Source organism: Streptopelia decaocto, assembly GCF_964273445.1.
Source record: "Streptopelia decaocto genome assembly, chromosome: 4".
Classification (NCBI taxonomy): Eukaryota; Metazoa; Chordata; class Aves; order Columbiformes; family Columbidae; genus Streptopelia; species Streptopelia decaocto.
The window spans coordinates 53,576,324-53,602,481 of NC_138658.1; the positions used below are offsets into that span (position 1 = coordinate 53,576,324).

At 44.3% G+C, this 26,158-nt stretch overlaps 1 protein-coding gene across 6 annotated transcripts in view; it reads left to right on the plus strand.

Moving 5' to 3' along the window:
- The window catches only part of RBM47 (RNA binding motif protein 47), a 79,423-nt gene extending 53,716 nt beyond the window's left edge, over positions 1–25,707 (plus strand). For 5 of the 6 annotated variants that reach the window (XM_082050955.1, XM_082050954.1, XM_082050958.1 and 2 more), the window contains 4 exons: positions 15,516–16,675; positions 18,150–18,356; positions 22,250–22,452; positions 22,866–25,707. In XM_082050955.1, coding sequence (XP_081907081.1) covers positions 15,516–16,675; positions 18,150–18,356; positions 22,250–22,452; positions 22,866–23,108 — 1,813 coding nt within the window. In that variant the 3' untranslated portion in view covers positions 23,109–25,707. The remainder of the gene's footprint in view (positions 1–15,515; positions 16,676–18,149; positions 18,357–22,249; positions 22,453–22,865) is intronic. The other variant, XM_082050957.1, reaches the window with a different exon arrangement.
- The last annotated feature ends 451 nt before the right edge of the window (positions 25,708–26,158 follow it).

Here is a 26,158-nt window from a genome sequence, read left to right on the forward strand (position 1 = left end):
TTGGTCTGCAATAACTTATAAAAGTCAGGAAATGACGAATTGTGCTGTCTTAACTCACATTGTGTAAGAACAGGTGTAAAATAACATGTTATTCATTTAAATAAGTGGTGTTGTCCCTTTAAACATTCAAATAGGCAATAAAATGGTTCTGTGAACATGTGGGAACCTGTTCCACCAAACACAAAGTGGTTTTGTTAAAAAGAGAAGGAAAAGAAAGTAAAGGGAAAAAAGGCTGTCTGCTACATTATGAGATCCTGATTTTTGTGGCTGTGTTGTGGCTGAGGAGTGGCTTATGTGTGAATATACTCATAAAGTCTAAAGACTTTCTGAGACTAAGATTGGAAAACTTGCAGTTCACTTATAAATTCACATGTTCTTTCGGTGAAATATTTTACCTGGCATATTCCTTTCTCATTCCACTACAGCCTCTCAGCAGTTTTGAAGACCAAATATCACCACAAAAGCCAACCCACCGTTTAGTCCATTCTCTCCCTTCTCCCTTCGCTTGCTCACGTCTGTACTGTTACACGATGCTAAGCTGCCACCCTGAAATATCTCCTGAAAGCCTATTTCCTACCATGATCATCAGAAATACTAATTCTCATCCAGATAATGACACCACCCCAATGAAATAATGTCTGTGATCAGCCTCTGGATCTCCCAAAGCATATGGTTTCAATCCTTCTAAAAGTCTCTGAAAGGGATCCAATGTTTTATCAGTGCTTGTCATCGTGTTGAGGAGCCCAGTGCACCTGATCAGCAGAGGCCAGAGCATGTACCTGCTTGTATTACAGAAGAGAGACAGTTGAGGGGAAGCACACCACCTCCTTGGAAGCTTTTTCTATGGCAGGGGAAAGGTCCTTAGCTGACAAGCATTAACATATCCCAGTGAATCTCACTTTTTTCTTCAAATTTTCTGTATTTTCTATCACTATTCAGAAGAAGAATTATTTAGGAAAAACCTTTCACATGTAATTCCACTACAGGAAAGAATAAAAGGAAATGGAAGGTCTATTGGAAACATAGACATGGACTTTTCTCTGCACTGTTCCCTTTCACATTTCTTAGGATTTGGCCCCTGCTTAGTTGTCAATCACCAAAAAGAGGAAACAACTAAATATTTAATGCTGTTATTGTAACAGTGACACTTCATCATTGTAATCAAGTTGTATATTAGGAGAGAAATTGTGTTTCTATCCTTATGCCAGAGCAGTGGATGCTGTATGGAGAGGAGTGTGCATGTATGTACATAATCCATCCAGCCTGCTGCTTGGATGGCTCTGCCCCTAATGCTTTTCCACTCTGCCTTAGGTGTATCCCTCTTACGATGCCAGAGTCATCATAAAGAGGCATATAAAAAATAATGTAATTTTTATGAACACAGCATGCTTGAAGCCAAAGGGATGTAGGTGCCTAACGCCAGGGAAAGCTAGGGGACACGCAATATTCTGCCCAGCTTTCTTAAGTTCCGCATAAAAGCACAGCATGCAGGACAAATTAATATATTTTCAAATTCTGCCATTGGGGATGCTAACACCTCAGAATACCCTGCAATATCTTGATCTATTGGTGTTCATTGTTTTAAACAATAATCAGGTCGTAACTTGGGAACTAACAAGCTGGAGCTAAAAGTCAAAGTATAAAATGAAAATTAATAGTTTGAGTGGCCTCCCTACACAATCCTAATTGACATGGTGTATTCAAGAGCCTTCTAAAAATGATCCCATCATCTCACTATCATCAGTGGTTTTTCATTCCTCATACACCAGAATAGTCTTCCCTATGCATTCAAGTATTTGCATGACTGTAGCTGATGTGATCCACTTTACAATGCTTATGGTTAAAAGTTTAGTTTGTTTTCCAACAGAAAAATGCAAAGTAAACAGAAGGATACTGTCTTTAAAAAATTAATTAATCTGATGGAGAGGAGTTTTGCAAGCTTATATCAGCTAAATATTTTATACTTACTTTCCCATAGAGATCAGTGGGATGGAGGCATGGATCTGACCTTGGCAGAATCTCCTAGATTTTACCCCTGGATTTAAGACTGATTCCTTCCATAGTCTTGGGCAAACCATTTAATTTCCATGCTGCAGCTTCACTGCAGAACCTGCTTCTCTGCAGCTCTTGCAGCTAGTGAGTTAACATTTGCAGAGAGGAATCCTGCAGGTGAAAGACTTGTACAGTAGACTCGGGCTGCAGGCATTTTGGGAGTAGTATCCTGGCTGCAGGTGTGTTTGTGCAGTGCCTAACACCCCACGGCCGCAGTACTGTGGATGAACAAGTCTAAAAATCCAGAACAGAGTGACTGCAAGCACCGTTTGGGCTTGCGGTGTCAGTACAACAGCTATCCTTCCTGTTCACTCTCAGAAACCACTACAAAGATGGTTCTTTTGCCCATCTTTGCAATCCTCTACATTTCTCTCTCTAACTTGGAGCCTTCTAATTTTAGTGCTCTCTAGACCCGTTGACCCCCTACCCTGCTGCTTTGTCAACCAGCCTCTGACTGCAGTACAAAGATATCTCTACATATTACATGCCCAGATTAAACCACTCAAAGGCCAAGAACAAAATATTATGTAGGACCACCTGACACAAACTGGCAGTACTTCCTCTGCAGAATCCACCCCTGTGCACAGTTTGTCATTGAGAAGTTAAGACACTTCTCCTTCCACACTAAGATGCCCTGAAGTTGCTGCCCGTGTGCTGCTTGGCTGAAGATTTGGACCAAGCTTTACTTTTTGGAAAAAAAGAGAAAGAAGAAAGGAATGACTGTGCCAACAACAACAACAAAAACTGGGAAAAGACTGAAAGTGGTAGATGTTTTGCTTCTGCAGTATGCTGTTTGCTTTCCACCATCTCCGGGCAGTGGTGTTTCCCAGAAATTAGCCGTCTCCCAAGGCATGCCCTGCTCCCTCTTCTCCCGCCGGCTGGCTGTGCACACTGCTTGCCGACCAGGCAAATCCGTCATCCAAGGAGTGTTTCAGTGCAGTTCCTCCTCTTGGCTGCTCGAGAAGGTGTGTTGTTTGCTTTGCCTAAGTGCTCCCGGGGCCTAATGCTCCGTTGTTATGTACAGACCATTTCTGCTATCATGAATCATGTTTTACCACCCCTGTATTTTACTCCTGCACCAAGCTCTTTTTTTCTTTCAAGCAAACAAGTTTGAGTTTCCGTGTTTGCCACTGAAGTGGTGCACGCCGGGTATATGGCACAGGCTGAGTTATTCTTACCGTCCCGCCGCTGCTGAGATCAGTAAACCAACTTCTTGCTCCAGGAGCCACAGACCTTTTTTTTTTTACAAGCAAAGGTAAATTGATTCAGTGCAGCCTGAAATAATTTTGCCAGACATGTATAAAGAAAAAAAAATCTCTGAAAAAAATGCATGCCGTCAAGCAAAATATGCCCTTTTCTTATCTTATCTGTTGTGAGTAACTCAAGCTATTTGCACAACGCCTTGTGCTAGGAAGGAGTTGTTTGTACATGTTTCACCCTCTTTTTTCCAAGTTTTGAATTTTGAATGAAATCTTTATCTTCAAATTCCTCCTCCCTGCAAAAATATCATGGTTTCTCTTTCCTATGCTTCCCCGAAGGTTGGACTCAGCCTCCCCTCCAAAGATCCCTTCATTGCAGATGGTTTTCTATTAATCTTCAAACCGCTTTGGAGAGCCCTCTGCATCTGGCAGCACTAACATCCCCTCTCTCTCGCTCCCGTCCCACCCACTTAGCCTCAGCCTAAGAGCCCTTAACAAATGACTCCCAAGGAATTTAAATGGCTAACGCTCGCTGGCCAATAACAAGATGCATAAACTGTATAACCAGGTTACACGGCTCTTGCCATTAGGAAGAAAGGTTGCTCGGGCAAAGGCGTGAGTCCTCTTAACCTGTCGCACTTCGATCGTGGGACCGGGCAGGTAAGGGAAATCTTGTTTGCTCTGTAGGGCTTTTTATCTGGTTTTCGTTTATCAGGGAGTTCAGACTGAAAGCATGTCATTGTCAAGGTGCCGGGTATGGGTTTTGCCTTCCCTTAGAGGGTCCTAAAGGGTTGTTTGAGAAGCAACTACTTCTAAGCTTCAACTACAAGCTTAACATGTGAATAACTTAAAGAATGTAAGTAGCAAATAGCAAAGCGAATGTCTGAACAGTGAAAACTAAAATAGTGAAATTTCAGATGGAAGAAAGCAAACAAAATCAGGTTCTTTCTATTATCTTAAGTTAACGAAGTGAAAGGTAGCTATTTACAATGACCTTACATTGTGTTTTCAGTTGGGCTGTCTCTGTTGTTTGCTGTTTGTGCTGCCTGGTATTTTGTTCTGCTCTTATTCAAGAAACTGACATAAAAATCAAGCTTTAAAAGTGGGTTATTTGCTTTAGCTGCAGAATTTTGAATTTGTAGAATGAAGGTGGCTAGGAAGTTTGAGCAAGCAAGGTATATATGCAGTTATTATTAACACAAACTCCTCGTGCATACTGAATATTTGACAGTGTTTTAAAAGAATTAAGTTCTGATATTATTCTATTCCCATTCTTCTTAAGTAGCATGTGAAATGTTTGAGGTTTGTATATGACATAGGACATGTGACCTTAATCTTTATTTATGCATTTATTGCTTTATTGGGGTCAGTGCTGATAACAATAGTGAAGTTTGAACTTAAATCTGGAAAAAATCACTTGAATCTAAAACTTTTTTTAAAAAAAAGTAAATGTAATTGTTATAAGTAAGGTTCAGTTTTGATCTAATTTAAACCAATGGCAAAATGTTTTGTTCACACATGGAGCAGATGCAGCAGTTGTGTATAATGGTATCATGTCCTGAGCCAGGTGGGATTGCAGCTGTGCTCCAAAACGTGTGTAAACTGCTCCTTCACCCTTTGCACACCCAGGCTTGCTGCGGAGGACAGCCAATGCTTGGGACACATGAGGGATGTCACGGCAAAACGTTACTGCCATCCATCCCTGGCGACGCTCCATGGCATGGCAGGCTGGGCTGTAGAAAGGGTGTCTTTTTCAATCATGTTATTGCAGTTGAACCCCGAAGACCTTGAGATCCAGCAAAGCCCATGCTGGCCTGTTTCGGTGTTAACCGATGGAACCGATAGCGTTGCACCAAAGGCCTTGCCAGTGTCTGAAAGAGCTGAGAGAGCTTTTTAATTAACACAGTTAATCTAACAGGACTGCAAAATGTGTCCTTTTTACTCATCAAGACAAGGCCATAAGACCGTCTATCAAGAGCTTGTTGGAATGTTGTTGGTTTGATTATTTTTCCATGAGTTCTCATTTAGGTCTGTGCTCTATAACTGAGATTAGATAATGTGTTGGATAAAAATAAATAAAGTTAACAAAGGAGGAGCCATTTTGCTACTCTTTTTAATAATTTCTATTTCATTCCGCATTTCAGCTCCATTCTTTGCTGAAGAAATGATAGTGAATCAAATGTTGCTTGTCTGATTTCTTCAGCTTTTAATTAAAAAAAAAAATCCCAGTTAAGGTCAGCAGAAGGTGAATTTCAAACAACTTCTGTCTCACATCCCACTCCTTTTCTGAAGTGCACAGAAATTTCATTTCCAAACCATGGGTATTTCCCACCGAGCTGTAATTTCAGTAGATTTAAGTTGTCTTTAATTAACCCGGCACAGGAATGGTGCCTCATGAGAGAGTCCCTGCCTTGGTTAAACATTTTTTTAAATTTATAATATTAACCCTGGGCACAGGTAACGACTGCTGGAAATCTCTTCCTTGTACTTGTAAACCTCATTTCTCAGTTTCAATCCAAAGTTCAAAGGTTTGTACGGACTTCTTAGATCAGAGGTCAGGTACAAATTGCTGCACTTTGCAGCTCCTTTCTGCCGATATGACAGAATTTCACCGCAAAGACGATTGCCTTTCATCCCCCTCTCCTCCACACATGGGCAACGCCAGGCAGTTAAAAGCGTGATATGTACAAGTCAGCCATTGGTACCTGAGTTTAATAAATAACTAACCAGGTTCCAGTGGTGCAAGGTGCATATTATAAAAGGGGTCAAATGTCAGTGCACAAAGGAAAAAAAGAAAACAACACTCAGCCACTGACTAAGCCAAACGTTTTGAGTTTAACGTACTTTCAGCAGCGAACATTCACATCCCAGTTGTGGTTTGCTTTATGCTGATTTTCATTGCTGTGACCTGAGGGGGAGGGAACATGTTGGGCCACTTTCAGCTTTCCCTGAAGTCTCTGCCTCCTGCGGAAAGCAGAGCTGCAGGTTGGGGCCCCTGTTGTTGCACTGTTCAAGTGGTGAACACAAAACTGAGAATGTTGCAATAAAAATAGTGGATAAGATTAGGGTGAACTGAAAAGTCCAAAGCTATTTTTGTTGTTATAAAATTGACTGAGCAAGTAGACTTTGTATGAACAGGCAGGACGTGTTATGTTTCACTCTGGGATCTCCAGAAGAGTTAGCTGAAAATGTTAGGGCAGAAAGGCTGAAAAGGGAACCATCGTTTATGAACTTTTTAGATACTCTTGGCTGCACTGTAGAGTCGAACATGTTACTGTAATGTTTACATAGACAGACAAACAGACAGATAGTGTTCTGCATTATAACAAAGAAAAATCACAAGCACGTGCATGCATATCCGTGCTCCACAGAGTTCGGCAAAGACTTTCACAGACATTTTCAATGATTGAACGAGATGACCATGTTCACATATAAGATTTTTCTTTAAAGAGGCAAGAAGTGAAATAGGTGAATGTCTTATCTTTCCTCTGTAATAATTAACAGATGAGTCTAGTAATGGTTTTGTTTTTCAGTTGCACAAAATCATTTTTCCTGTCTTATAGCAAAAGCTTGTGAGGCCCTAGTCCACACTGAAGGAAAGACTTCTTCCTTTCCTAGAAAGAATGCTTTTTAAAGCAGACAGTTAATTTGGAGAACACACTTATCTGTTCCAGCATCTCTGCAGAGAACACTGTTTAATTGCATTTATGGTAAACAAACACCACAAAAAAGTTTCCCATCAAGTACAGCTCATCCAGAATAGGAAATACTTGTTACACACCAAGTGACTACATTGCACTTTATTTATATATCGCACGTTTTCCTGTCTGACCATGGTAATAATAGACTTTGTTGGCTATATTGAAATATGGGAATTTGGGGGAAAAGGAAGGGTTGTGTTGTTTCCTGATTTGGAAACAACCCATCTCTCATCTTCTCAGCTTTCCTCAACATGTGGCTTCAATATCTTCCAGGATAATAACTTCAGCCTCAGCCAGCAACCAGTTCTATTGAAATAGCTGAGAGTGATAGAATTATTTTGAGTTGGACTGGGTAAAAGACAGAGCTGGGGCAAATGGTACAACACACGGGTTACGCAACTTGTTGGGACAAAGTTCTGAATGACTTGCAGCAAAGTGCATTATAAAATAAGGGAGGAGACTGGGTTTTGCTTACCCACACTTCCTTCAGAAGTGTTTAAAGCTGAGATGGCTGGTTTGTCACTGCAGTGGCATAAAAATACTCAAGAAACACACACTGTACCGACAGAATTCACATTGTCGAAATAGGGAAAATAACAACCATGTTGGTAGGATGCTCTAGATGTTGTTGGTGCTTTGGCACATCAATAACTTCTTCATCAGCAAAGCTTCATTCTTGTCATGGGAAAGCCATATACGCGTGAACAGAATTTTCACTTGTGAAAATCATCAGTGATATCTCATAGAATACTATTTTTGCAGTTTCTAGGCCAGGAGGTCACATTGTTGAGGAACCTCCATCCTGGGAATGTTCGCCGCTGGGCACTGATAGTGCCTATGGATAATGCAAGTGGAACCTTTGACAACCTTTGCAGAATCACACTCCAAATTAAATATGCCTTAGAAGGATGCAGAGAAGTTGGATAACAGAATAGGTAGAAAGTTTGTAATACAAAGTGACTTTATTTTGTAGGGGAATCATAGTTTTAGCTCAATTTTTTCAATTGTATATAAAATTGCTGTGAGGTAAGATTAATATGGCTAAGGGAACGAGTATAATATGGCTGAGAGAATTAGATCTGTGATTGTTATTGTTCTTAATGATAGTGATGAAAATAAAATGTTTAACCTTCAAATTGTAGTCTGAAGTTGTAGCCAATTGTTGACGGTACAAATTCGGTGTTCAATTATCTGATTAGCACACAAGTTTTAACCTGAAAAATTCCAGGATGTTAATTTACAGAATAATTTCAGGTGTTTTCCTCCTAAAAAGGAGCAAGAAGTAGAAGAACAGATTTATGTAATTTTGCTACAGTTTTTTAAACCAAACATATTGTTTTGATTGGTGCCAGGAGGACATAACCAGACCCTGCAAGAATTTTAAGGCAGGATTTTCAGTAGTGCTCATCACTGTCTTAAATATATAGAAACCATTAGTCTTATAACTGATGTCAGGGGTAGTAGTGCTACATGTGGAGTACTGTTGGAAATATCACCCTTAATTTTCTCTTTCTTTCTGTTCCTGCTTTGAAGGGAACACAATCAAAAGGTGAAGCAAACAGTTCTTGATGTGTTTCGAATGGAACCAACCATTTTTAATGTGCTTAGGCCACTTAGGATGAATTTAAGCAACTGAGAATCATGCACAGACCCACTTTGCAGTAGCTCTACCCTGAAAACTGGTTTTCAGGCCCAGAATATTAACTTGCCCCACACAAGAGGAACATGACTACCTGATCAGAATAAAATAGAAGTTTAAGCTTGAAATATGAACTCTTACACTAAATCAGTGTCCAGACCCCTGATGACAGGCCCTAGGTTAGGATGCCAAGTGTCACCCTTAGCAGAAGTGGGAATTTCTGCAGCTAGACTGGGGATTTAGTAGGCCAGTCTTATCCCACCCATTAGGTACTTTACACTGTTTATCTCTACATTTAAGTATAGTACTTCTGGTGGGCAGAGCCACTGCTATACATGTTGATGCCTGAACACAGATGGGAAATGATGTGGTACAGCAAATGCTGCTGTGTGTGCATCTCCTTGGGTTCCATGCAGGACCAGAGCCAAAAGGCTTCTCCTGGTGACCCCAGCTGAAGTTTGATTGCCTAAATTCAGGCACACACATGATGATGAGAGTGTGCAGTGCTTTAGCAGTGCTGACAGCAGGATAACTTGCACAGCAGACAGACGTCACTGTCAATAACTAGTGCTGATCTGATCTATGAGATTACTCTCCCAAACTGCTCATCACAAGCTACTCATCAAGTCTCTTGCCAGCTGATGTTCCTGCCCCTTCAGGTGTGCTGATGCAGTTCACCACTTTCTCCAGAGTTGTGCCAAAATTATCCAGATTAAGAAAATCCAGTTTTTCAAAGTATCTAACCTAGCCTGGGGAGATTTCTTCACGCAGCTCAGTGTCTGGCTGGCACACTGTAGACACTGTCATGGCCTGTTGGCCTCAAATATTGTTGTGGGCTTTTTGTTAAAAGCCTGAAGACATTGTCCATCCCTGGTAACCTTCCCTTTCCCATATGAAAGTATTTCAGAAGTCCCTAGCCAAAAAGCCATGCTGAAATGCTGCACTCTCTCTTGCACTGGCCCACCACAAGATTCAACTGCAGAGATGTGTATTTCATTAGTGACAGCAAGTAGGGAACCAAGCCATGGTCCAGCTCCTGTTGAAAACCACACTGAGGACTAGCCTTTGCCTGACTGCAAATTAATTTATATTTCAAGTGTCAAAGTCTTTGCACGGATTTTTCACCAAAGATCAGAGCTCTTTTTCACCACACCTGCCCGCCTTGCTTCTGTCTGTACTGTGCGTGGAGAGGAGCCAAGGACACCACTTCCACGGGATGTCCCCTGAGGGACAGAGGGAGAAGCCTTCTGCCAGGGAGCACATGGGCTGGCAGCGAGCAGTTGCAGGGCCAGTGGCTACCTTAGGCACATTCGTAAAAGAGGTGGGACTCTCTGTTCCGCCATTAGTTTGGGAAGGAGCACCTTGCGCGCCAGCTCCCTGCCGTGGCTGCGGCTGCAGGACTGCCAGCTGGGCCCTGCAGTGGGACATGCCATGCATGGCTCAGCTTCCGTAAACAGCCCAAAAACGCTGGATTTGTTCAGCACGTTTATGCAAATAAATCGTAAGAAAGGAGTGACAGTGTTGCCAAGTAAAAGAAAATGATGTATAATGATACCATAGTTACATTTAAACGCGAAGGCAACTTGCACATTATGCTTGAAGCAATGCTCGAGCCAGTACCTTATTTCAAATTAATGTGGCCTCTGCATTTTTCTTTTCTGTTGACAAATATGTAAACAGGCAAACTGGGCTTTCAGTAAGAGCATTTCTGTTGATATCACAACATCAGATATTTGTGATAAAGTGATATACTTGTCATTAGTAAGCTGCTGTTGTTGTATACATTTTATGTGTCTGAAGTTACCATGAGAAAACAGTCAGCTTTTAAAAATAAAGAGCTTTAACAGCAACTGTGCTTCCAGAGCTGCCGCTCTATGTCAGCAGCAGGATTGCCATTCACCCTTATTATTTCAACTGAAAAAGTAGGAAGGTCACATTTAAACCAGTAGCTGTTATTTCCCTCTGTCAACAGGGTGTATTCAGTTAAGATTTTGGTGACAGACTTTCCATGTGCAGCAGCTGGGGTTTTAAAATGCAAAACTATGGCTGTTTCTTGAAGAAAGCAGGTGGCCATGGTGTGTCCATGAGGGCACATTGGGTCAGCTCAGCGGGAGTTGTACGGTCCAGGATCTGCAGCTGGAGTGGGGGAGTCCCCATCCCCTCATCCCTCCAGTTACTACTAAGCTGGTGGGTCTCCCTGGGGTCTCCTGCTGTCTGCCGTAGTGCTGGCACCCATCCTACTGCTACATGACTGCTGGCGGCTGCATCACCTGCAAAACTGGAGGGATGAATTAAGTGCAAACATAAACAAACCCATTTTACAGGAGCACGTGACTGGAGTGGACATGTGGTTGCTGCCACAAGGACACCGGCTGTATCCCTGTGTTTGTAAAAGCCTGTTTTACTGCAGCAGGTTCAACAGAGGAGCAGGTGGCTGTGTAACTTCACGGGGCACTGCCCAGTGCTGGACAAGCCCAGGGATAAGAAGCTACACAGACTGTGAACATTGCTTTCTTGCCAGGGCCTCAAGCTGCAATCAAGTCATGGTATTTCTGTTTAAAAAAAGACCTGCCTTGGTTAATCAGCCTGCTCACAGTATGCTTTAGGTCAGTCACTGCCAACACAGGAAGTTTCCCGTTTAATATTCTGAGCTGTGATGTGGAAAAAGATAGGTTAAAAAGAAGGTAATTAATGTTTAGGGCAAGAACTATTTACACTTACCCAAATGGCGGCAGGGAAGGAGTTTTGTAAGCAAGGGGAAGTGAAATTTGACCAGTTTCAGTGAAACGTGTATGTCTGAGAGGCCACCTGCGTGAGAGAGAGTCCTTGGAGTGGAGACACTGAACCGAAGGACTCGCAAGCCTGGCCCCTGGTAGGCTGGCAGATCTTAGCATCCATCTCACGTGGCATCGAACAATCAAGCAGGCTTTACCTTTTTCTGAGAAGAAAAGAACCCGATCTTGTTTCTGTTTTCATAGTTAGTCATTTAAAACTTTGTTGTCTCCAGAGCTCAACCTTCCTCACTAGCAATTAATATTTTTGTCTGCCTCTCTTTTATGAATCTTTGTCATCAAGATCAGGTCTATCTTCCTCCTCAGAGACTAGAAAACAAGTGCTTATATTTCACAAGTCACTACAATTTAATGTAGCTTAAATTTTTGCCTCTTCTAGCATTAATCACACTTGGTGGACATACTGAAATCAGTCTGGCTTTATTAAGGCCACTAAACCCAGAATACTAGCTCATGCCTTGTGTACATCCACAACTCGTGGTAGCAAGGTTTCACAATCAGTTGGTGGATTAAAAAAATGCACAAGTAGAGTTGAACACTTTGGAAATAGGTATTTTTGAAAAAAAAATTCTTGAGAGTGATTGCTTTTCGAAACAAAAAGGTTAGGTTGTTATGGCAGCCTATTTTGTAAGGCAGTAACAACAGGAGGCGAGAGCTCTCAAACCAGACATGCCTACATTTTTTCTCGTCAAGGTAGATGGTATCTGAACTTTGGGAAGGTGTTGATTGTGTCACGTGGCAATGAATGTTGTTAAGTGCGTATGTAGCTACATCAAGTAGAATTACATGGACTTTATAATTTTCTTAGATAGTATATGCTTATGAAATCCACCTCTATGGAGCTGCATGGAAAAAAATTAAACATGTGATAATGAATCTTGATTCCCAATAAATTACATAGGGACAAATGCATTTTAGGTTCACAAAGTTTTAATTATTCACTGTCACAAATGGTGTATGTTACTGTTTGCAGCAAAGATGGCCATCAGCACTTAGCAACTGCTTCAAATACAAATTCCAATACTAGAAATTGTCCTGCTGGTGCAATGCAAAGTGCTGGAGAACATGACAGTTCCTGGACAGCCACCAAATTAAGAGCTGGTTTCTGGTGGGCAGGGGAGGCTTTTCTCCACCTCTCCTCTCTCCACAATCCGGGTGCCCATCTGTAGCTCTCTAGACCACAGCCCCAGCGACTTAGCACTGTAGATAACAGAATACAGAGACTTTTATTTTGTAAGTTGACCTAAAACTCATGGCAATGACTCATTTCTAAACTTACCCAAACCTGGGGCGATAAGTAATTCACTTGCCAACAGGTGGCCCATGTAAAGGTAATGATTATTCCCCAGCAGTGTTTGTTTAACAAGCTTTGCTTTCATTCAGGGAAAGGTGAAGTCACACTTTAAGAAACAAATTGACAAGTGAAAAATGAAAATGTTTTTCTTTGCCTTAATATTTTAATTATGTCAAATAATTCCTAGGAGTAAAATAAAAATGTCTGACTGTGACACATTAAAAAGAGGGAACACTGGAATCTGCAAGAAATATATTTATCAATGTTTTAAAGAAGAAGTTATCAAAAACTGATGTGCTTCCGTAAAAGACCTGGCTTCAAAGAAACTGTTTTCTAAAGTTTTGCCTGGGCAGCAGCACCACTAATACTGCCCTCCATCTTCTCTGCCTCCCCCTCTGCTCTCCATATTTTTAAATTGAGAGGGCCCAGAAGCATCAGCATGTAACACCCATGGCCCAAACACACCTCTGGGATCAGGCCCTACCACAGACCAAGGTGCAGAGGTCTGGTTTCCCAATCCCAAACGCATTTAGGACCTGATCCAGGCACAGTACTGTTTGCCCTGACTGGTGCGGGGCCATCTCTGGGTACAGACCAGCACAACTCTGGGCAGCTCAGGAGCTTTACCCCCCCAAAAAATCTGAGGTGCTAAGGTTACTAGGATTTAAATGGGTTTTGCGGACCATACAAATTAGACTTAGATGCCTAAATATTGTACCTATGTTTCCATGGACTTGAGCCTACTGTACTAGTGAAAGACCTGCCTGCACAGTAACCAATGCACTGAAAATGCCCAAAGAGTTCTAACAAAGTGTATCTACTGGGGTGCTATTGAGACAGAGAGAAATCTGTGTCCCACTGAATGACATGACTACATAGAGTAAATAAATCTAGCTGAAGCTTTGTCCTTTCTTTTTGGAAAATAAGCTTGTCAATCCCAGGTTGTTTCTTACAGTGGTTTGCAGAGTTTCCTACAGGGGGCAGTGTTTTTTGGTAGTTCCATGAACAAATTGGTCATGAATGCGAATCAGCTAAGGCTGATGGACTTAAAAAACAAGAACAAAAACAAACACAAACAAATAAACAATCCACACACAAATGAGGAGGAGCCAATGGTGTAGCAGTCAGTAGGTGAGATCTTCTCAGAAGGCAGCTGGAATAGGACTGAACACAAGGATGTGGCATTTATGAGTAACAAACCTAAGGCATGCCGGCTGCATGGGAAATAACCACAGTGAGTGCTCCTTCTGGAAAGGATTTGGAGTTAGATTTGACAAAAAACCAAAACAAAACATGTGGTTTGCTATTGAGAAGCTGTGGAGAAAAAGGTCTTGGTGATACAGAGACATGGGAAAAGGGGGGATGATCTTTACTCCTGTATATAGCAAAACTGAAAAAAACTGTCAAAAGAGCCACAGAAACAACTTTAGGTGAAAAAATAACTGATTGTGAAAGAATTCAGGAGTTCAACCTGCAAGTTTTATTAAAAAGACAGAGTTGTGGCTTGATTACACAACTGAAATATCATCATAAGGCAAAAGCAGAGGTCTTAAAAGAGTCTTTAAGCTATCAGAGAAAGGTTTAATAAGTAATCCTAGCTGGAAGCAAAAGCCAGACAAATTCTTATGAGAAATATAGCACGCTTGCTTGTCTGAGGGATTGATTAGCAAACAAGACATAAAGGGAAGTGATATGGTCTACAGCTCTTTGATACCTTAAAACCAAGGTCCTTCTGGAAGATACAGTTTACTCAGATAAATGTTATAGGAGTCAATGTACCAATAATAATAAAATGTAATGGTCCACGTCATAAGCAATCACTCATATTAAATGGTCTGATGGTCCTTTCCAGTCTTAAAAGTCAATGAATTAACTATGCTTACAGTCTCAGTGTCTTATTTAATTGTGCTCAGGTAGGAATCCCTCCTGCTCTTGCAGCTGTAGTCGTTAGCATGGTCATCTCCTCCTGTATATCTGCATTTCCCACCCTCTGCTTGCATTCAAACGCAGAACGAGGTTTCAGAGATTTGCCTTCCCCCTGTAGGCTTGCAGGTCTGTACTGGCCAATTGCTCTAAAGCAAGTTGTCTGTCATAAAGGAGTGATTATCCTCAGTCTTTTTAGAGTCCTGTTGTAATAATGGAAGAGACAAGCCCATCATGCAACTCAGAAGCTTGCCAGATCACACTTTGCATGGGAGAGCAAGAACTGGGTCCTCCAATGACGAAGTGTATTTGTTATTTCCTACTCAACTCTTACTGTGAAGGCCTAGAGGAGCAAGGGGTTGTTATCAAACAAGAACCATGACTGGCACTTCTCATGCATTCGCTGTCTTTCACTGTGAAGTATGGCACCTGGCACTTGCGCTGTTCAGGAGCGAATAGAGTAACCAAGTAAAGACTGAGGAGGAGGAGAGGGCTCTGGAGGTGGGGACCACCAGCTCCATAGCAACATCTTCCCTTTCCCAGTCCCATGCCAGCTCCTTCCTACCCATTCAGAAGGGAGACAAATCTCCCTAGGGTCTTGAGGTTTTGAGGTTCTTGGCAGCATCCCTTCATGTGACTTCAGCCTCCTGTGGCAGCAGCTCTCCGTGCTCGGGCGGTACAGGCAGGTGATCCCCACACACCCTTCAAAGAGGGGCTGTGCCTACATCCAGGATGCTCTGCCCCTGCAAGATAAAGTCTTAGGCTGGTATGGCTCATTCATCAGCTTTCCTGCAGCCTTAGTCCCAGTTTGAAAAATGAACTTGCAGAACAACTGCAGGATGGCAAAAGAGAGGGGTGGGTTTCCAGTGGTAGCTAACAGCTTCTAATGAGTGTCTTCCTTCTTCCTTTGACCAGTTTTTATCAGGCTGTGAATGAGTTTGGCACCATGACCGCTGAGGACTCAACTGCAAGGATGAGCAACGATTCCTCCAATGTGGCTACCACGAAAGTTCCTGAAGGTGTTGCTGGTGCACCCAATGAGGCAGCTCTGCTGGCCCTCATGGAACGCACTGGATATAGCATGATCCAGGAGAATGGGCAACGCAAGTATGGTGGCCCTCCTCCTGGTTGGGAGGGCCTGCATCCCCCTCGTGGCTGTGAAGTCTTTGTGGGCAAAATCCCCCGCGACGTCTATGAAGATGAGCTCGTCCCTGTGTTCGAGTCTGTTGGTCGCATCTATGAAATGCGCCTGATGATGGACTTTGATGGGAAGAACCGTGGCTATGCCTTCGTGATGTACACACAGAAGCATGAGGCGAAGCGTGCCGTCAGGGAGCTGAACAACTACGAAATCCGCCCCGGCAGGCTGCTGGGTGTGTGCTGCAGCGTGGATAACTGCCGGCTCTTCATCGGAGGCATTCCCAAGATGAAGAAGAGAGAGGAGATCCTGGAAGAGATTGCCAAGGTGACAGAAGGTGTGCTGGATGTCATCGTGTATGCCAGTGCTGCAGACAAGATGAAGAACAGAGGCTTCGCCTTTGTGGAGTATGAGAGCCATCGAGCAGCAGCAATGGCCAGAAGGAAACTCATGCCAGGGAGGATCCAGCTGTGGGGACACCAAATTGCTGTTGACTGGGCAGAACCAGAGATAGATGTGGATGAAGATGTCATGGAGACTGTTAAAATCCTCTATGTGAGGAATTTAATGATTGAGACCACAGAGGACACCATTAAAAAGGTCTTTGGGCAGTTTAACCCTGGCTGTGTAGAGCGGGTGAAAAAAATACGTGATTACGCCTTTGTGCACTTTACAACCAGGGAAGACGCTATTCATGCCATGAACAACCTTAATGGTGTAGAACTGGAAGGCTCGTGCCTGGAGGTTACCTTGGCCAAGCCGGTAGACAAGGAGCAATACACTCGCTACCAGAAAGCAGCAAAAGGAGGGGCCACAGCAACACCTGAAGTAACTCAGCAACCTAATTATGTTTACTCTTGTGATCCATATACACTAGCCTATTATGGATACCCATACAATGCCTTGATCGGGCCCAACAGAGATTACTTTGTGAAAGGTTAGTACGCGCAATTAGGGGATGTGGTGGGCAGGAGCCTAAGGTCTGCCCGAGCCAAAGGACAGCTGGTGCGATGCACTTTTTTCTCAAACACTCTTTTATAGGTCTTTTTGCCATACTTTTATTTGGTCTCATTTTAATTTATGACTACACAGACTGTATTTATCTAGAAATAATGGCTAATGTATGGGCTAGTATGAGGGAGGCATCAATAATATAGTTAAGAATGAGCTAATGGACCAAGCATGGGATGGGGAAGAGTGAGATCTGGGGTTTATGAGTGCCGTACTAAGTCTGAGCAAGTCCAAAGACTTCAGTTTCTGATGCCTTTTCCAAAGATCTAGAACCTAAGAATTAGAGATCATGACAAAGAGTGCTTTGCCTTCTCCTGGAGATGTGGGTATGGTGACCTCATCATCCAAAGGGAGAGGTGCCAGGGAAAGCCTCAGCTGGAAACTTTCCAGGTGTCATTTGCATTAAAATAACAGTAGTGCTATGTCCTTTATAATGGCGATTAATATCTACATGCAGACAGAAACATGTGTGTGCAGAATAATTCTTTTCTTGCATATACTTAATGAGTTCTTGGTTACAGTCATTAAAAATTAACCAAAAATCAGTTATTCAAAAAAACCTGGTGTTACAATTACAAGTATCTTGTACTTACAGATATTATAGTTTCCTGAAATTTAATGTGTATTTCCATACAATAGGCAGTTTAGCATTAATATATTGTTAGAGCACCCACATAAACCAAGAAATATTTTTAACTCTAGTTGATCAAGAATTTCAGCTTCTTCGCATTTTCCAGATTTGTACTTACAATGAACAACAAAGAAGTTAACTAACAGTCTAAATATTCAATTAGGCCATCATAGACTGCACTGGTACCACAGTGTCCAAAGCACTGTTATAAAGTGTGTGGAGACACTAAGAAAATTAAAGGCAATATTTTTGGAGATGGGGTATATTCACATTACTACTATAAGAGCAGAGGAAACAGACAACACTAGTAAAAGCATATGCAATGGTGGGACAAAGTTAGTTTAAGGCCAACAATTTTGGGCCATCTGTGGAGGGTCCCACCACAGCAGCTGAGAGGTTTGGTCTCCTTTGGAGGAGCGCTGAGAGCAGAAGTTGTTCCTACTGCAGAGGTATCACCCCTGGAGGGCCTCTCTCTCTCTGCTGAGTGCATTATACCTGTAACACTGGCCATGAGAGTTGCATCAGTATAAATAAGCAGTTAATATATGGTCAGAAACACCAAGAGCAAAATGTATGTAGTCTTAATGGGTACTTCTAAGGCCAAACTCTTCTATTTTCATAAGTGAAGTCACTAAGACTCAGATCAAACTAACTCCAGCAGCCGGTTTCTAAGCACATGACTCCTGGTCTCAGTCTAGGGCGGTTTGTGCTTCCCGTGGGGCTGTCACTCTCTGTTACTCACCATCCTCTCCTGTGTTGTTACCATAAGCAGGCAGCATACGAGGCAGAGGGCGAGGTGCAGCTGGCAACAGAGCCCCAGGCCCCAGGGGCTCCTACCTGGGGGGATACTCCGCCGGCCGCGGCATCTACAGCAGGTACCACGAAGGCAAAGGAAAACAGCAGGAGAAAGGATACGAGCTGGTACCCAACTTGGAGTTACCTGCGGTCAATCCAGTGGCCATCAAGCCTGGTGCAGGTTAGTGTGCAATGAGGGGAGGAAAGCAGAGGTGACGGGTGACCCCCATGACAAACCCCGTGTCAGGCACATGTGGACCCCTCCAGCCCATGGCTACAGCAGTGAAGACATCCACGGGGCTGGGGCTCAGCTCTCCCCTGTGCCAGGTGCCTCCTGGCCCTGGTCAGGCTTTCTGCAAACAAGAGGCACCCAGTGGGGAAGGGGTCACAAATGTCTGGGAGCAATTCAGACCAAAGGAAAAAGGGCTGAAGCTGTGCCCACTCCTCCTGCCCCCTCTTGCAGCTCCTCGGGAGGAAGCAGACTTTCTTCTCTGTCTAGTCATGTACACTAGACCATGGTGACTACGGGCAATCTTCCTCTCTTTTAATTTCCTCGGTGCTAATGTCACCCTGGGTGATTCGCACCCCAGCCAGGTCAGAGCTCTCCCCATCTCAGCTCATATTTCTCTGGCGTTATGAGGCTGGGAAAAGGACCTGGGGCTTTCCCACTGCAGGGGAGCCCCTGGCTGAGGAGAGGTCCTCCAACACCCTCTGCAGCGTGGGGAAGGAGTGATGCAGGGAGCCCTCGGGGTCCAGCTCACAGCTGTGCAGTGACCTGCAGGAGGTTCTCTCAGTTCTGCTGGGCTGCAGGGAGCCAGTCCAAGGGCCAGGGCAGGGATCACCTCTTTCTGCCACATCCTCAGCTGAGTATTCAGCTGCAGTGGTTTCCCAAAACGTGCTCCGTACTACAGCTTGCATCTAACAAAGGCTGTGAAGAGTTCTTCATAAGAGCTGGATGAGACAATGTGATTAGAGGTCTAGAGACAAAGGAAGGATGTTAAGATTAAAGCTGTTTCCAAAGGAAGATCAGACTTCCTGAGAAAACTACCCACTTACAATCAGAAAATATTACCACCATGTGTTTGTAAAGATACTTCAGGAATTCCAGCTCTTACTAAGGGATGCTTGAAAAGTGGCCTTTGAAATGCACACCTATTAGTCGTGTCTGTAGTTTGTTTGACTGCCAAACAAAAGCCTGAAGCTCAAGTCTAAATCATAGAATGTCCTGAGTTGGAAGGGACCCACAAGGATCATCAAGTCGAACTCCTGTCCCTGCATATGACAACCCCACAGTTCACACCATGTCTCTGAGGGCATTGTCGTCTCTTCTTGAACACTGTCAGGCCTGGGGCTGTGACACCTCCCTGGGGAGCCTGTTCAGTGCTCCAGCACCCTCTGGGTGAAGAACCTTTTCCTAATGTCCAACCTAAACTTCCCTTGGCACATCTTCCTGCCATTCTCCTGGATTCTGTCATTGGTCACTAAGGAGAAGAGATCAGCACCTGCCCCTCCTACTCCCCAGGCTGAACAAACAAAGTGACTTTAGCCGCTCCTCATACAGCTTCCTCTCCAAACCCTTCATCAACTTCGTAGCCCTCTTCTGGACACTCTCCAGTAGCTTTAAATCCTTTTTATTCTGTGGCACCCAGAACTGCACACAGTGCTCCAGGTGAGGCCGCACCAGTGCAGAGCAGAGCAGGACAATCACCTCCCTCACCCGGCTGGCAATGCTGTGCTTGATGCACCCCAGGACACAGTTGGTCCTCTGGCTGCCAGGGCACACTGTTGGCTCATGTTCAACTTGCTGTTGACCAGAACCCCCAGACCCCTCTCCGTAGAGCTGCTTTCCATCATCTCGTCCCCCAGTCTGTATGTATAGCCAGGGTTGCCATGTCCCAGGTGCAAAATCTGGCACTTGCTCTTGTTGAACTTCATGTGGTTGGTGATTGCTCAGTTCTCCAATTTGTCCAGATCCCTCTGCAGGGCCTCTCTGCCCTTGAGAGTGTTGACAGCTGCTTCCAATTTTGTGTCATCAGCAAACTCACTAAGCAATCCCTCAAGTCCTAAGTCTAAGTTATTTATAAAGACATTGAAAGTGCTGGCTCTAAGATCCCTGTGGAACCCCGCTAGTGACTGGTTGCCAGCCCGACATAACCCCATTTACTAGAAGCCTTTGAGCCCAGCCTGTCAGCCAACTGCTCACCCACTGCATTGTGTGATTATCCAGCTGTACGCTGGACATCTTGTCCAGGAGAATACTGTGAGAAACAGTATCAATGCTTTACTGAAAATGGTTCTATACTTGAAGCATGCTGAGATCCAGATTTCTTTATTGGGTCTTCCCCTTTCATATGGTTCCAGCACAGTCTCTGAGCACAGAAGCACCCACTCTGTTTTCCCTAATCAGATCAGCTGATCTAGTAAGAGGTACCACATGCAAGACTTACCTCTGTTATTAAAAGAGTATGAGTCTGAAAGCACATTACCAGAATGGAGGAGTAGAGATGTACTGACTCTGTAAAGTTTCCTACCATTTAGAATAATCTTAAACGTAATTTCTTTGCAAATAGTTAGAAAACTCCTACGAGGTCACCCCAACAACTCCAGCTGCTTGTTACTGCTTTTCTGCCAGAAGCCAGTGCAGAATGGATCATGTGAGCTCTCTGCCTTTGCATCAGTGAGAAATTATCCAGGGTATGTAAACCAGTGATAAAACTGGTTTGAGCTGACCAGGTGGACTTGGTGTAGAGGTGTAGAAGGTGAACTGGAAAAGCTCATGGGTAGAGGTGTCTGCTTTGAGGAAACAGTGGTAGATCACTGGCAATGGAAACATCTCTTCCTGAAAGATATCAGACCAGATCCCTTGTTGCAGTCTCCAGGATGAAAACGAGAGTACTGCTTGCTGGCACCTGTCCTCTCCCCAGGCAGACCTGGACACTTCCACACTGCAAAGTTTCATCCCAGTGAAAGGATTCCATGTGTGTATTTGGCTTCATTTCTGAATTACTGGCTGCATCTCCCATAGATGCCAACATCACCATCATTTACTGATTGCTCTGTTTTCCCTGTGAATAACCTTACTGCTGAAAGGCTCAAGAGCTGAATGCTGAAGTGTGCACGATAAGGCAGCTATGGAAATCATAGCATCATGGAATCACAGACTGGTTTGGGTTGGAAGGAACCTCAAAGATCATCTAGTTCCAACTCTCTTGCCATGGGCAGGGACTCCTGGATCATGTTGCTTAAAATTCCAACCAGCCTGACTCTGAACACATCCAGGGATGGGGCATCCACAGCTTCCCTGGGCAACCCGTTCCAGTGCTCATCACACTCATAGTAAATAATTTTTTTTCCTTATATCCAGTTTAAATCTACTCTCAGTTTAAAACTGTTATCTCTTCTCCTGTCACTACAGGCCTTGGCAAAAAGTCTGTTCCCAGCTTTCTTATAAGCCTCTTTTACGTACGGAAAGGCCACAATGAGGTCTCCCTAGAGCCTTCTCTTCTTCAGGCTGAACAGTCCCAGCTCTCTCAGCCTTTCCTCATACAAGAGGTGTTCCAGCCCTCTGATGATTTTCATGGCCCTCCTCTGGCCTCACCCCAACAGGTCCATGGACTTTTCTGTACTGAGGACCCCAGAGCTGGATGCAGTTCTCCAGGTGGGGTCTCACAAGAGTGGAGCAGAGGGGGAGACACCTCCCTCCACCTGCTGGCCGTGCTTCCTTTGATGCAGGCCAGGGTATGACTGCCTTTCTGGGCTGCAAATGCACATTGCTGAGTCATGTCCAATTATTTTGATTATTGGAGATGTTCAGCAAAGCACCTTTCCTCCCTAAGCAGTGCCATGAAGCTGCATTTTGTAGCATGGACCAACTCACTGCCTCTGAACACTGCCATTTTGACTGGAGCATTTTCTCTTCATTTGGGAGACCTTAGCTCTAATTGTTTTGTGTTCCAATTTTGGCACGAGGGAGAATTCTCTAAAGAACAGTTGCTTTTTTAGGGCTGCTTGCTCTTTGAGATGAGGTCTTGGAGAACCTCTCCTAATGTGCCTGATGTGTCTGGTCTCTCCTAGTGGCCATCCCTGCCATCGGTGCCCAGTACTCCATGTTTCAGGCTGCGCCACCAGCCAAGATGATGGAAGACGGCAAAATCCACACTGTCGAGCACATCATCAACCCTATAGCCATCCAGCAGGACCCAGCCAGCGCAGCAGCTGCTGCAGCAGCCGCTGCCGCAGCTGTAATACCAGCTGTCTCAACGCCTCCCCCATTCCAGGTGAGTTCAGCGCATAAGTCGTGCTTCCCATGCATCCCACTTCCCATACATCCCGCTTCCCATATGTCCCACCCTGCATACCCGGGGTGGAGAGAAAGCCTTGCCTCTTGCCCTACTCCCATTCAGGAGCTGCTGTTGAGGATGTTATGGTGCCCAACAGCCCTGCAGTTCATCTGACCTTAGACACGTGCACTTTGGACAGCTGCTCTCCCGCTATGGGGGATCCAAATCTAGGAGGGAGGGAGCAACCCCCTTCATGATGGCATAACTGTCATTTAACAGGGCACACGCTACCTACCCTCCTGTTGTCACCTCCCCTTATCGGGGGTTTGCAATTCAGGGAGTAGCAATGGGATACTGCAGCAATTCAAGCACTTTTTTTCTGAGGTCTGAACAAGACGCTTTCCTCCCAGGGCCGCCCCATCACACCGGTGTACACCATGGCTCCCAATGTGCAGCGGATCCCCGCTGCCGGGATTTACGGGACAAGTTACGTGCCGTTTGCAGCACCTGCCGCGGCAACGGCGACGATAGCCACGCTACAGAAGAACGCTGCCGCTGCCGCCGCCTACGGAGGATACGCCGGCTACATCCCCCCAGCGTTCCCAGCTGCCACCATCCAGGTCCCCATCCACGACATCTACCAGACGTACTGAGACTGTCAGCATAGGAGGGCAGCAGAGAAACACACACTGAAGGAACACTTTACTATTTATGAAGAAAGAATTGGCTGCGAAAGAGTAAACATTTGGACTCAGTAAACTGATACAGAAAGTGAAGAATGTCATAGAAAAACATGTTTGAAATATTTTCTACGCTTGAAGTTTTCACTAACTTTTTTAGGCTATTTTTAAAATTTAACACACCTGTATTCATACATTTCTAAAGGACCTCAATGCATCCAGCCCATCGCTGACGTGCATTTATACGCATCCTAGTGGGGTTGCATAGGGTCTTAATTTTTTTTTTTTTAGCAGTTATATTTTCAATATATTTGTGGTATGAAGGTTATTTTTTAGTAACTTCTGCACTCCAGAAATGTCTATTTTGTAGTGCCTTTAATAATATATCAGCTATATATTAAAAAGCACACTTGAGCAGCTAGGGAAAGTTTTAACAATATATTTTGAAGAATATATTCAATATTTAAAAAAAACCATACCTTAGAGTTTTTTAAGAAAAAAAACAACAAGTATCTTATTTAAAAAAAAAATACTGGAAAGTGCAATTTGAAAAAATGTGCAAGACCTCTGCATTTTTGTGCTGGCATTAATATAATCTGCTTGTTCTTATTTGAAATCAGAACTAATATCGCCTGTTTGGAAGAAAAAAAGAAGCCTCCTCACACAGACCTCTTCACGGTGTGATTTGCAGGCTCGCTTTAAGGAAAGGCTCTGAGTTTTCCTAAACAACTGGAGTTTCTATTTATTGAAGCTACTCGTAGTCTGAGCACGTGCAGAAACGAGTAGCTGCTATTTCGCACGAGGTGTCTTGACTTAGATCTTTATCCAGTATAAAGCCTAGGCTCTTTTTCAGCGCTCTTTATTTTATTCTTTGAAGTATATGCTGTAGTGACTGACAATATATGCTGCTGTTGGTGAGAGCAGGTGCGCTCTTGCTGAGAGGGTGCGCAGCGTTACTTACCCATCGCTCCATCATGTTCTGTGAGAAATTTCTGAGGTACTGGGGTGGTAGTAATACTGGAATTACTGAAACGGGGCTAGCCTCCCACCCAGCCTCCCTCCCATGCTTAATTCCCCTTCTCTGCAACTGGAGTTGTACGTGCACACCTCAGGGGTGGGAGCGTTAGACCCGATGATTTTAAGACATAGAGCCTGTAAATATCTTTTAATATACATTTTTAGAGTCATTTTATGTTGCAAATTTACATGGTATGTGGTTTGCCACAAAACAAAAACCTTTTATTGCGATGTTATAAAAAAGTTTGTTTTATTAAGAAGTAAATATATTATTGCAGTGTTTTGTGGCCTGTTTAAAGGCTTTTATTTAGTAGTGCGGTGAATGTAAAATATAGTAAAATGGTAAAGAAATACCTTGCCCATTGTATGAAGTGCATCAGCCCTGCACACACAGCTCGAGTGACACGGGGTGCAAAGCAGGGAGTGAGCAAACAACGTTCCTTTACATTTTGTGGTACAAATACCAGCCAAAAGGGTTTCTGTAGGGTATATTTTGACAACTGAACCACTTCCAGACCCTGTTCAGCTCAGTTAAGTGACCTTTTTAAAGTGACCTTTTAATACACTTTTTTTCTTGCCTCACAACTGAGCGGTTGTTTTTCAGGTGCTCTTGCTCAGCCAAGCTGAGCTCCCCCTCGCCCCGCCGAGCCCATAGCGACAGCACTGTGAGGAGGAGGTTAACCATTAGGTCGGACTCTGCCCCTCCGCACTCCTGCCTGGCACATTTTTATTGTCTCTAACTGTGCTCTCAAAAGTGCACCCAGACCTCAGCCCTGCGGCCCTGCCCGTTTTTTGGCAAGAGGAGGTAAATTGGGCAAAGCCCTGGGTCGGCCGGCACTGCCTCCTCCATGGGGGCTCCCTGTGGCCAAGGGCTCGCGTGGCTCAGCCCTAACTGCTGCCGCGGATCTGTGGGCTCTGCACAGACATTCCCGGGCTCTGGAAAAGGCTGTCTGCTGGCTTGGGTCTCTGCAGACCCTTTCCAGCCCCCTGCCACAGCCACGTTCACCCGCAGAGGAGGGGTGAAGGTCGATGGTTCCCTTCCCACCCATCATCTCCTCGCTGCCAGTATGAGGGTCCTGTCACTGACAGAGGTGGCAAGGAGAGAAAGGAGCCAACGAGGGAAAACCCCAAGGTGCCCCCAGCCACCGGCTGGGTACTGTCTGCACCAGGGCAGGAACGGGAGAAAGTGGGACATAGGGATGCAGGCAGGACATGGGGACACAGGCAGGACGTGGGGACGCAGGTAGCTGGGTCATGCTGAGCCTCCCGCCTGTGCTTTACACTTGCTTCTAAACCATTTCGTGTACACTACTACTGAGGTAAGTCTGATAACTTGAAATGTGAACATCTCTAGGTTAAGAACAAACTAGTCAAATAAATATATATATATATTAAAAAAAAAAAAAAAAAGCTAGTGTGCCTTATTCTCAAAAGAGCTGATATTTTACCTGTTTTATTGTATCTCTGTTTTTCTGTATTGTCAGAACCCTCTGAGTTTATTTAGTTCTTGCTCAATTTACGGTACATTTCTAGGATGTAGTGAATAAAGCATTCTTTAAAAATGGAGACTGTTATTTCATTGCAACATCCTGCTGCCAGGTTAGCCACTCCACCACGGCTGTGCTCCCCTCCAAGAAGGTGTTTGGGCAGGAGGGAGCGGGGCACCACAGCTGGCATCCCGCAGGCTCCTGCAGGGAGAGGAGATGCACTTGTTCCCCCATCCCACCACCTGAGGAGGACAATGACCTTCCCAGCAGGCATACTGGGCATTTCCCCATTCTTACAGCATACCCTCGGTCTGACTAAATCTCTTTTCACGTCCAGTTTAGAGTCGGTGCCTGGATGTGGATGGAGGAACTGAAGCTGGCATCCCTCCATGCTTTCCATCCACACAGCAGACAAAACCACTGTGGCCCTGTTGCATGTCCTTGCTGTAGGGCAGAAGTGCTGAGGGCTGACATGTGGTTTTCATCTCAGTGTGCTCTACCCTTCAGAAACACAGAAAG